Source organism: Phalangium opilio, unplaced genomic scaffold (genome assembly GCF_054372755.1).
Source record: "Phalangium opilio isolate 3A_F unplaced genomic scaffold, DU_Popi_V2 ptg000217l_1, whole genome shotgun sequence".
Taxonomy (NCBI): Eukaryota; Metazoa; Arthropoda; class Arachnida; order Opiliones; family Phalangiidae; genus Phalangium; species Phalangium opilio.
Genome location: NW_028324218.1, coordinates 11,142,841 through 11,155,205, shown reverse-complemented (window position 1 = coordinate 11,155,205; position 12,365 = coordinate 11,142,841). Strand labels below are relative to the sequence as shown.

General features: G+C 37.4%; 1 protein-coding gene across 8 annotated transcripts in view; it reads right to left on the bottom strand.

The window, feature by feature from the left end:
- ACC (acetyl-CoA carboxylase) overlaps nucleotides 1-12,365 on the bottom strand; it is a 73,186-nt gene that overhangs the window by 13,638 nt on the left and 47,183 nt on the right. For 4 of the 8 annotated variants that reach the window (XM_089856847.1, XM_089856849.1, XM_089856852.1 and 1 more), the window contains 17 exons: nucleotides 11,683-11,807; nucleotides 11,290-11,607; nucleotides 11,062-11,180; nucleotides 10,212-10,349; nucleotides 10,005-10,131; nucleotides 9,710-9,811; nucleotides 9,578-9,634; nucleotides 9,032-9,073; nucleotides 8,820-8,957; nucleotides 8,639-8,716; nucleotides 7,748-7,837; nucleotides 6,520-6,603; nucleotides 6,187-6,278; nucleotides 4,902-5,169; nucleotides 3,984-4,187; nucleotides 814-945; nucleotides 264-401 (listed from right to left, as the gene is read on the bottom strand). In XM_089856847.1, the coding sequence (XP_089712973.1) occupies nucleotides 264-401; nucleotides 814-945; nucleotides 3,984-4,187; nucleotides 4,902-5,169; nucleotides 6,187-6,278; nucleotides 6,520-6,603; nucleotides 7,748-7,837; nucleotides 8,639-8,716; nucleotides 8,820-8,957; nucleotides 9,032-9,073; nucleotides 9,578-9,634; nucleotides 9,710-9,811; nucleotides 10,005-10,131; nucleotides 10,212-10,349; nucleotides 11,062-11,180; nucleotides 11,290-11,607; nucleotides 11,683-11,807 (2,252 nt within the window). The remainder of the gene's footprint in view (nucleotides 1-263; nucleotides 402-813; nucleotides 946-3,983; nucleotides 4,188-4,901; nucleotides 5,170-6,186; nucleotides 6,279-6,519; nucleotides 6,604-7,747; nucleotides 7,838-8,638; nucleotides 8,717-8,819; nucleotides 8,958-9,031; nucleotides 9,074-9,577; nucleotides 9,635-9,709; nucleotides 9,812-10,004; nucleotides 10,132-10,211; nucleotides 10,350-11,061; nucleotides 11,181-11,289; nucleotides 11,608-11,682; nucleotides 11,808-12,365) is intronic. The other 4 variants (XM_089856851.1, XM_089856854.1, XM_089856848.1 and 1 more) reach the window with 3 other exon arrangements.

The following is a 12,365-nucleotide window of genomic DNA, read 5'->3' as shown; positions in this document are numbered from 1 at the left end:
TGACGTATTTCAAATAATTTTTACCCACCCGCCGATGCCTTCTTTGCAGTTCCTTTAAGCGCTAATAGAGTAATGATGAGGGAACTATTTATCGCCTATGTGATTCGGTTTAGTAGCTTTGCTCCATGGGAAAAATCGTGTTACAATTACCATCCCCGCTTTGTGCAAGTACACTTCTCTCAAAGAGAAGTATAATTTACTTCTGATTTTATTTAACAGCTTTATCCCCCATTTTCTAACCGCAACACGATAGTATGACTTACTTTATCTGGTATATTTTTGTCAACCCACGCAACTTCAAAAAGATGTTTGATTTCTTCAGCAAGACCAATTCTCGCGCCACTATTGGCTGAAATGTAGATGCGAGGAACTCCTAGCATTCTAGCCTTTTCTGACGCTCTCTGATATTAAATAATTTCAGTTAAGTTATTCGTCGCATAGTTTGATCAAGAAGTTATATCTAGTATCTCAGAGAGAAGGTATAAATTCGCCAGATTTCCAGCTTTATCTCCAGTCCAAACGTAGGTCTGGAGTTAATCCCCGCCTCTAAATTACAACCAGCCAGCATCTCATTGATTCTTGAAAACTCACGTCAGCGTGACGACGAAAATTACAGTCATATTTTCCGACTGAGGAGAGGCGAAATAGCCAGGCGCCTCCTTTTACGTCCCCCTTGTATTTTGAAAGGGGGACTGGGACTATGGCGCGCGAATACATGGCCATCTTATACCTTCTCTCTGAGATACTGATATAACTTCTTGGTTTGATGGTATAATGTCCTTTTTGAGATAAGACTTCACTGTTCTAGCTTACCAAGAAGAGTAAATCTTCTTGCGGTGCAAATGTACCAATCAGGTGTGTAATGTCATTGGCTATGACAATGATGTCTCGGCCAGATGGAAACTCTGGGGTGAAAAGAGTCATTTTCCAGGCTACCATTCCAATCTAATGGTAAAATGAGCAGTGTAAAGTATTAACTTTTAATTTACAACCGTTAGGTTAAAGGCTTTTTTATAAACTGTAACAATTAAAGCGATAAATAAAGCGTTATTGGAATATTTTTGTGTCACAAAACGCTAAAAACAACATCTATAACAGAAACAACAGTGCAAACGGCCCTTGCAATAAGTGCAATAAGGCATATTAAAAAATATATTACTGAAATATATGTTATACTTCATCTATCTGAAACGTTTTTACATTTCGTTACCATAATATTAATTTATGTACTACTTTAGTTTTAGTATTAGTTCAAATATGCATAACACTGGAAATAATTTTCAATATGCTATAAAGTTAGCGTAAATGGCTGTCATTTAACTCCATTTGAAGGATTCGACAAGTCGCGTGCAAAACTACTCGCATAACTCCCCACTGGTCAATCTGGCTTTAGTTCTCAGCTTGAGCTACAACAATAGCGCTAGTTTCACTGACTAAAAAGATTTACGTTAAACAAGTGACTTGTAGAACCATTTAACTACGAGTGGATACATTATAATCATAAAACTGGTAACCTTAATGTTTAAAATCAACCGAGTTCATTAGTAAGAACGGAAAATTAAAATAAAAGTACCCAAAACTGAAATAAAACTTGAGACTGACTACTAAGTCAAAAGAATCAGGTCAATGCGAGATTTGATTTTCCTACGGAGACATTGACTCTATCAGCACGCACAAAGCTACATTACATAGAGACCTAGCTAGATTTGAGCGTGCTGACAATTGTTCTGAAGCTGGAACAGAGTATATATCGAATAATAATAATAATAATAATAAGCTGCTATCGGAGACAGGGTTCATACAACTTTTGAAAAACAAATTTCCCTGAAATTTCCAGGTTTATCCCCATATACTTCCCTGAATTTTCCAGGTTTTTTCCGCATATGGGGTATCCTATGGAGCAAATGTTAACGAAGAAGGGGGGGGGGCAAATATGACTATTACATAATCAAAGGACATCCCCGTATCTCTAGTAGAACCAGAGTTTTGAGCCTCCAAAGTATAGTGTAATGTTAATCCAATGGAGGGTATGTTTACGAACATTTTCCTCAATTACTCGGCCCCTGTTTGTCGTAGCCCTAAGTTTTTAGTATGGTTGGATGGGGAACAAATTGGACTATAACATACTCAAAGGACATCCCCGTATCTCTAATAGAACCAGAGTTATGAGCCTCCAAAGTATAGTGTAATGTTAATCCTATGGAGGGTATGTTCACGAACATTTTGCTCAATTACTCGGCCCCTGTTTGTCTTAGCCCTAAGTTTTTAGTATGGTTGGATGGGGGACAAATTGGACTCTAACATACTCAAAGGACATCCCCGTATCTCTAATAGAACCAGAGTTATGAGCCTCCAAAGTATAGTGTAATGTTAATCCAATGGAGGGTATGTTTACGAACATTTTCCTCAATTACTCGGCCCCTGTTTGTCGTAGCCCTAAGTTTTTAGTATGGTTGGATGGGGAACAAATTGGACTATAACATACTCAAAGGACATCCCCGTATCTCTACTAGAACCAGAGTTATGAGCCTCCAAAGTATAGTGTAATGTTAATCCTATGGAGGGTATGTTCACGAACATTTTGCTCAATTACTCGGCCCCTGTTTGTCTTAGCCCTAAGTTTTTAGTATGGTTGGATGGGGGACAAATTGGACTATAACATACTCAAAGGACATCCCCGTATCTCTAATAGAACCAGAGTTATGAGCCTCCAAAGTATAGTGTAATGTTAATCCAATGGAGGGTATGTTTACGAACATTTTCCTCAATTACTCGGCCCCTGTTTGTCGTAGCCCTAAGTTTTTAGTATGGTTGGATGGGGAACAAATTGGACTATAACATACTCAAAGGACATCCCCGTATCTCTAGTAGAACCAGAGTTATGAGCCTCCAAAGTATAGTGTAATGTTAATCCTATGGAGGGTATGTTCACGAACATTTTGCTCAATTACTCGGCCCCTGTTTGTCTTAGCCCTAAGTTTTTAGTATGGTTGGATGGGGGACAAATTGGACTATAACATACTCAAAGGACATACCCGTATCTCTAATAGAACCAGAGTTATGAGCCTCCAAAGTATAGTGCAATGTTAATCCAATGGAGGGTATGTTTACGAACATTTTGCTTAATAATTAATCGGCCCCTGTTTGTCTTAGCCCTAAGTTTTTAGTATGGTTGGATGGGGGACAAATTGGACTATAACATACTCAAAGGACATACCCGTATCTCTAATAGAACCAGAGTTATGAGCCTCCAAAGTATAGTGTAATGTTAATCCAATGGAGGGTATGTTTACGAACATTTTCCTCAATTACTCGGCCCCTGTTTGTCGTAGCCCTAAGTTTTTAGTATGGTTGGATGGGGAACAAATTGGACTATAACATACTCAAAGGACATCCCCGTATCTCTAGTAGAACCAGAGTTATGAGCCTCCAAAGTATAGTGTAATGTTAATCCTATGGAGGGTATGTTCACGAACATTTTGCTCAATTACTCGGCCCCTGTTTGTCTTAGCCCTAAGTTTTTAGTATGGTTGGATGGGGGACAAATTGGACTATAACATACTCAAAGGACATACCCGTATCTCTAATAGAACCAGAGTTATGAGCCTCCAAAGTATAGTGCAATGTTAATCCTATGGAGGGTATGTTCACGAACATTTTGCTTAATTACTCGGCCCCTGTTTGACGCAAATTTCCCTGATCTCCCTGAATTTTATTAAAAATTCTAAATTTCTCTGAATTTCCCTGAAGTTTTTGTCAACTATTTATTTCCCTGATTTTTCCAGGTTTTCCAGGTTTGTATGAACCCTGGGAGATACGGAGTTACCTATCCTATAGCGTGAAAACAAATTTCCTCACGCGAATTCTTCATCCATAGTTTTTAGTCTTACTTTAGCAGTGAAATCCAAAAACACCAAAGAAGAGTGTAGTATGTGTTTCATTTCGGAGAGAGTTAAATAAATACTGGACAAATAATGACTCACATCGGTTTTAGCAGGCAGGCGTGCAGCACGTGCAAAGCTATTAGCAGAACCTGGAGAACTCACATCGTTTTCACCAGGTAACCTTTTTCTTTCCACAAGACGATTATTGGCGTCTAAAACCAACTCCACGTGTTGCATCACCTGAGCCGGAACCTCAACTTCTAGGCGCCCTTCGGCGTATTCTTCCCACAATCTCATCAAGTCCTGTTTACGTTAATAACAAAAATAACCCAATTAAAAAGGCGCAACATGAAAAACAACTTGCGACTACGAAGAATATTTAAAGGGAATGAGAAGCTTCGTTTGAAAAACCCCTGATTTATATAACAAAAGATAGAATTAATTTCTGTGAATTCAAAAATATCAAGCTTTTAATTCTCCCTCCGATTTCTAATTATTATTTGGCAATATTCATTTGAAAATGCTTCATTTGAAATTATTTGAAATCCACCTTTTATGAAATGAAAGGCTAAAACATTTCCCGTAGGCTGACGTCACAGATATATTTTTCCCCTTAGAGATGGCGCCACTCTCTCCGCTATCAGACCATCCAGAGTTTAGACTGGCGAGAATCTCGAGACGCCTATAATAGAATTCCCGCCCTTTTTTTCCCCTCACGTCATAATGATGTCATAAAACGGGCGAACAAGCTCGACAAGACAAAATTATCGATATATATCGAAACTGAGTTTAGTTTTCGCGATTTTTCAATGGATTTTAAAAATAGAAACTTTGTGCTTCAATTATATTAAAAACTTGATATTTTGAAAGTAGAGACTCGAAAGTGTAACATAATACCACTTTCGTCATAAAATATGATATGATATGAAATTGTAAATTCGCATTCCCTTTATAATTTTTTGACTGAATCTTTAAATTTAAATTTAAAGCAAATGTAAAGAAAAAATGTTATATTACTTGTTGGAACATGTCAGGAATATCATAAACATAAGTGGTTCCATTCGACTGCGCCTGAAATCTCTTTAATTGAAGATAATCTTTGGTCATGTATGGCGTAGATATCGGAAGATCGTGAAGTGGTCCTTGTTTGGGTCCCCACGCTTCGAATTTGATCACCCCAGTTGCCGGATCAGTCACCTCCTTATATAAGCACATGTCCAGATAGTATCCACTCTCATTGGCCAAGAACAGGCGAATAGGAACACACTTTCCATTAGGGCTAAGCCTATTTGAAATAATTAATTAAAAAGGATCAAAATCCCTGAAATGTAGGATTTTTATATTTATGAATGCTTGAAGTGATGTTATGTTTGGATAAAAAAACCTATAGAGAGCTTTCAGGTTTGATAGTAGTACGTCACACCCTTCCAAGTCTTACCGCTGTTCTGGTAGCCATATTGGGTGGTCTCAGCTGCATTCCTGCTTTAAACCCACCAATATGGCAGCGTAAATTATGTCTCGTGACATAATTGACGCCGCCATATTGGTGGGTTTCACGAGACGCTCCCCCTCCAACTAAAAGCTCTCTATAGGGAGATGACAGAGAAGTGCGGCTTAAAATGTCTCCTCCCCTTTCCGTCAAAATGTCTCCTCCCCTTTCCGTCAAAATGTCTCCTCCCCTTTCCGTCAAAATGTCTCCTCCCCTTTCCGTCAAAATGTCTCCTCCCCTTTCCGTCAAAATGTCTCCTCCCCTTTCCGTCAAAATGTCTCCTCCCCTTTCCGTCAAAATGTCTCCTCCCCTTTCCGTCAAAATGTCTCCTCCCCTTTCCGTCAAAATGTCTCCTCCCCTTTCCGTCAAAATGTCTCCTCCCCTTTCCGTCAAAATGTCTCCTCCCATTTCCACCAAAATGGCTCCCCCTTTCCACAAAAAATGACTCCTCCCATTTCCACCAAAATGGCGGCAAACCTAACAGAGTGAAAGGCTAGTGGGGGAAGGCTCCTGATTGACTAAGTGAAGGTCTGACGCTTGGTAGGGGAGATTTTCACCCCTTTGACCACTCCCTATTATTCGGCTTAATTATTAGTAAATAGTATTTGTTTCGATTTAGCAGACGCCACTAATTACACCAATGGCGGATGGCGCACTAGTCCTTGATTATTTTTAAGACTAATTAAAAGCTAATTATTTTGTAATAAGAGTTACTTATTTTAATTTTAATATACTTAGAAAAGGGAATTTCGTTTTAGGTATAAAGTTACGTCATTTATAAAACATTCGAAAATTATGAAGAAGTTTACGAACCTAATGGTCATTTTCAGTTCAGCTTGCAATACCCTTAATTTCCAGAGTCTGGGACCGTACCGCATAACCATGGCTCTAACATTCTCTGCAATCTTTAAGAGAGCAATTTAAAAGAAATCGCGAAAAAAAAAACCCAAAAGAAATTTTTTAGTTTAGAAATGTTAAAGTTAACGAAGATTGGAAGCGTGAATTTATCCTTCACCTTTCTTTTACCAACCATGCAAAATTTAATTTGCTGTTAATTAAATAGAATTTCTTAAAAAAGATGTTTTTAAGAAGAATAATATAGAAGGGTAATAAAAGGAGAAGAATAAAAAAAACATCAAAACTAACAAACGTCTGGCTCACTTTCGCTGGATCCATGGTTACTTTTGGCACAAAGTTAAGAAATATGTGATTGCAATCCGTTCTTTTTGCCTGAAAAATAATGTTCATAGATACATGGATTAACTAACGCTAGGGATTGTTCGTTCCCCCAAAAAGATAAAGTAAACATGTTCCAAACGCCCCCTAACAGCAGGTACTTTCCTTAACCAGAAGTTACAAGAAAATTGGACCAAATATCACGTGTCCTATGACTTAAGAATTAGAGTCCTGCCTAAATTTGGTGCGGCCATCTTTAAAATCTGCAAAAACTATTCATTTTGCTTGGAGATGGCGCTACATCTACATCCGTTTTGGTCCAATAAATTGGGGGAATGAAGAGGGAATAATTCGGAACATGTAGTTGGCGATAGCAATACATGGGAAACATGGTTAGTGAACAATCCCTAGCGTTAGTTAGTCCATAGTTCATGGTTCATAGATACACATGTAAAATTTTTTTCATATGACATTAGGGTTCAACTGCTATGACAATAAAGGGATATACAACGCGTTATGCACTGTTATTATTTAATGCCCTGATAAAGCTCCGAAATTGACTCATTTATTTGAGGGATGATAACCTTGACATAGGCCCCGCTACTACATAACACATTGCACATCCCTTTAAGTTATACTATAATGTTAAAGGGAGGGTGAAGTAGAAAATCAAGTGATTTTTTTTATCGATTCTTCTACTAATTACAAGACCAGTCTGCATAGTGAAACATTCAGGAAATACCAGCTCCGAATGATTTCAAAATTCAAATTAGGTTCAGATTTTAAAGATAATTTTAAATAAGGATCTCCGACCAATCGCGTAACGCCCTGCCTTTTTATTAACAAAATTCTCGTGGCACGTTCTGTGTTGAATGAAATTTATCACGAGATTTGATAAAATTTGCGCGCGACGTGACAATCGTGGCGCGAGACACGGAACATGCCACGAGAATTTTGTTAATAAAAAGGCAGGGCGTTACGCGATTGGTCGGAGGACCTTTAAAATTATCCTTAAAATCTGAACCTAATTTCAATTTTAAAATCATTCCGAAGTATTTCCTGAATCTTTCACTATGCAGACTGGTCTTATAATTTGCTGAAGAATCGATATAAAATCACTTGATTTTCTACTCCACCCTCCCTTTAAACGGATATGTAATACGTTAATATGTAGGGGCATACTGAGAAAGTAACTTACAAGCGGATGTGTAAAAGCTACTTCCAACTCGTCCATTGACTCCAAAAGTAACCTTTCACCTTCATTTTGAAGATATTCGTAAGACGCTTCCTGTTTCAAACAAACACAAAAAAAAAAATCTTTGTATGACACAAGACTGCAATACCTCATGAAAATTTGAAACTTTTGAATCAATATTATTAATGGTTATAATATTTTAGGCATAAATAACATTGATGACAATGAACACCCAGTTCACAGAAATATAAAAAACATTCTTTCAACAATTTCAACTTAGTCTTTTTTTGTCTGTGATTTTTCGATATACCATATCATCATAAGAAAATAATATATAGCTCCCTATAAGTATGAAACGTAGTACATTTTGATACTACAGCATTTGCTCCCAAATTTGGCGCGCTTACGCTTTTACGCCCTGTGGGAGAAGTTTCGGTACTACGAGTAAAAGGGGGCGAAACCACCGCCGCCACCTAAGGTGTCCGCGAAAGGCACCATGGGCCGGGGAAATATAGCCGCGCCCGTAGAGACACAAGATGCTCCATACCTCGTAATAGTGTAGGCGCTAGCCTCGTTCGTCGAAATCTCGCGCCATCTATTAATTTTACTATGATAATTTTGCCATGTACTTAATCAGTCATAATTATCATAATAATAACTTCTAGACCTTTAACTATTTAATTACAATATAAAATTTGAAAATTTTTTAAACAAATATTTCACCTTTTTAACGCCAAAAACTCTTAATAGGCGGCGTTAGAAACTTTTTACAAATTTCAATGGAAGAAAATGCTGTTCACATGGCTTAAATGGAGAGTTTCATACTTATAGGGAGCTATATATTATTTTCTTATGATAACACTAAGTTGCTCAAAAACCAATGCTAAACCTTACCTTGGTAATTAGATCAGAATGCCTGATAATTGATCTGATGAAAAACCTGTAATCCGTTACTTCTTGACCTTTGGCAACCTAATTAGAATTAATTACAGAAACAATTTAAAATCGCAAAACAATAATAAATACATAAATAAATAAATAAATAAATAGACAAACAAAATATAGGTCTAATTACTTTAGCTTTTCCCAAGTAAAGATGCATTTTTTGATTAGCAGTTGGAATAGCTTCCAAATTATAGTTTCGTAGCCGATTGATTTCAAGTTGGAATGCCATAGCTGGTTCTAAATGACGATAGATTTTGTCTTCTTCAAACTAAAACATTCAAAATCAATAATAATTAACAAATTAATTAGATTTAAGTCATTAAGGTTAAATAAGGTACTTACATTATCTCTAGCTCTGTACGTGAAGTATTTTGGAAATAATTGCTATTTACAAACAAATAAATTAATAATATAATTTTGAAATTGTTGATATCAGTGATGTGCGAGTCCCGTTTTTTCAGTTTCGAGCCGAGTCCGAGTATCAAAACTAATTTCTTATCGAGTATCGAGCCGAGTATCAAAAATTCTTTCGAGTATCGAGTATTTAGATTGGTCAAATTTTGGTTCATTTGAGTAATTATCGAGTCTCAAACATTGACTTGTCGAGTATTAATTTTGTAAATTTCTTGAAAATAACAAAGATGTTCAACTATCTAATATCTAACTAGTTCAAAAAGATTGCTAGTGATCAATTAAACATTGAACAGGTGATTTTCAAAATAAATGCTCATGAACTCATCGTCTGCTATAGTTATAAGCCTCGGATTCGAGTATTTGTCGAGAATTTAAGTTGTTAAAAAGCTACTCTAATCTTTCTCGAGAATCGAGTCGAGTGCTCAAACTTAACGAGTACTCGCACACCACTGGTTGATATACATGTAAACATACTTTCTGCAACACTAAGAACGTGATTCTACGTAGTTTTTTCTCTCCCAAAACTTCGTACTATTAATACAATTCAACAATTTGTTAAACTCTATACGAACCAATCTTTATGTGAACAATGTTTATGTGTATTACCTCTTTCACACAAAATTCTCTAAAACGAGAACTTAATTTTTCATCTTCAATCTCGTCGAACATCGAGACTGCTATGTTTAATATATTAGTTGGATCACAAGGCTTAAAAAAAAAAGAAACCATCATTTTCAAATCACTAAGCAAGCCCATGAGACAACTGTTATGTTACTAAGGAAGCCCATGAGACAACTGTTATGTTACTAAGGAAGCCCATGAGACAACTGTTATGTTTTGCTAAAGCTTCTCATGTTTAATGAATTAAGGCTTCAAAACTAATTGGTAGCAACGTACTAACCTTGTCAAGTTCTGCATCCATAAATGTAGCTCTATCACTAGTGGCAATGAAATCAGTGTCAATGGATTGCCTCCTTGGACTACCGGGAGGCGATTCAACAAACTGATCAATTAAATCTTCAAAATTCCTGATTTAAAGAAGATTATAGTATAGTTTGCTTGAAGATTTCTTATAGATTGAAATTCTTGGTAATTAAAGGGTATATACTTTTCAAAGTTGTCAAATGTCGGAAAAGCGGCAAAAATGCCCCTACGATGACAGTTTTCAGGATGATCTCCTTCGAAACCTTTCATTTCTTCGGGAGTTTTGGATAATTGAGGAATTACCATTTTGTTGTGAGGTATCCTGGATGAATAATGTTAAAGATATTGCTAATGCAAGGGTTGAGAATAATTATGCCTCGGCGAATACAATTTTTTTACTATCGAGACGAATAACAAAGCCCGAGAGATTCGCCAATAACAAAAGCCCGAGAGATTCGCCAATAACAAAAGCCCGAGAGATTCGCCAATAACAAAAGCCCGAGAGATTCGCCAATAACAAAAGCCCGAGAGATTCGCCAATAACAAAAGCCCGAGAGATTCGCCAATAACAAAAGCCCGAGAGATTCGCCAATAACAAAAGCCCGAGAGATTCGCCAATAACAAAAGCCCGAGAGATTCGCCAATAACAAAAGCCCGAGAGATTCGCCAATAACAAAAGCCCGAGAGATTCGCCAATAACAAAAGCCCGAGAGATTCGCCAATAACAAAAGCCCGAGAGATTCGCCAATAACTAAAGCCCGAGAGATTCGCCAATAACTAAAGCCCGAGAGATTCGCCAATAACAAAGCCCGAGAGATTCGCCAATAACAAAGCCCGAGAGATTCGCCAATAACAAAGCCCGAGAGATTCGCCAATAACAAAGCCCGAGAGATTCGCCAATAACAAAGCCCGAGATTCGCCAATAACAAAGCCCGAGATTCGCCAATAACAAAAGCCCAGAGATTCGCCAATAACAAAAGCCCCGAGATTCGCCAATAACAAACTTATTATCATGAGTAACAATATATTTTTACCTGTTGGGATGCGATGATGGCAAAAGGAACTGAAATTGAGCGGATGATAACCCTGTTGGTAGGCAGAGATGCTCCAGACAGGTTAATTCATAAGAGATATATGCTCTTCTTACATATACCTGCAAAATTCACCTTATCAATTCCTAGTGTTATAATACTCCCGCTTCGTTAAAAACACACTCATTCACAGTACAAAGAAACGGCAATACCCAGTTGCGACAAACTTACTTCTAGAGCAGCTCTTCTGACAACTAGATTAGTGTGGAAAAAGAAATCGTGTAGCACATCAAAAATGGACGTTTCAGACATAATCAGTTTCTGCAAATTTTCGGGACAGAAGTCGTGTCCATACATGTCAATGGCCGACAGAAAAATTGATTCCATCTGGTTGTGTCTTAGTTCGTAGGCAGGTTGATGCGCGGCTATTAAGACTTGTCGAGCACGGAGAGCCACTTTACCATTCTCAGATTTGTTAAGCATAGTTAATTCATTTAATATGGTTGATAGTTCATCCGTTAGCCCTGGCTCATGTCCACACAAATGATCCTTAAAGAATTGAAAGACTTATATGGTGGCTGCAGTGTACGTTACCACGAAGATGAAAGATTGTATTGAGCTTACAATTAGCATAATGAGCATTTGATTCTTTTTTTGTACATGAAGATGAGAAAATATTTTTCCTACTACAGTTGCCATGTCATCCTTATGTTTCTCTCTTAACATGGTCACGCACTTGTCATAATGTCCTGCAATAGAAATTTCATGTTTTAATACTGAACAAACGAGTTGCTTCAGTACCACAGCCACCACTGAATAGTTTACAAGAAAAGTCGCCTCATCGGAGACCGATTTTTTTACTGCACTTTTTATGAAATTGCTGCAGCACACGCCATTTTGATTGGGCTTGAACATCGCACTAAAACTGCGTTCAACAACTTATGACGTAACGTTGCCAAAACAGATTTTTCACGTTGTGGGTTGTTGAACACAGCCTTAGTGTAAGCTATAAGCTATGGGCCACAATGGACCACCGTTTTGTTTTGCTCTGACGTGTTGCTAAGCAAAAACCTATCTCGTTTGACGTATGTCTCTATGGGCCTACAACAAGCTCACCAAAATAAACTAGAGTTTATGGTCTAGAGATAATACCGAGGGGTCGGACGTTCGGCATTTTAGTGTACGGGATTTTGGGATTTTGAGATTTCAAGATTTCAAGATTTTGACAAAGATTTTGAGATTTTGCCCCAGATTTTGAGATTCTGACTCAGATTTTAGAAATCTGGAAATCTAGTCCAAGATTTTAA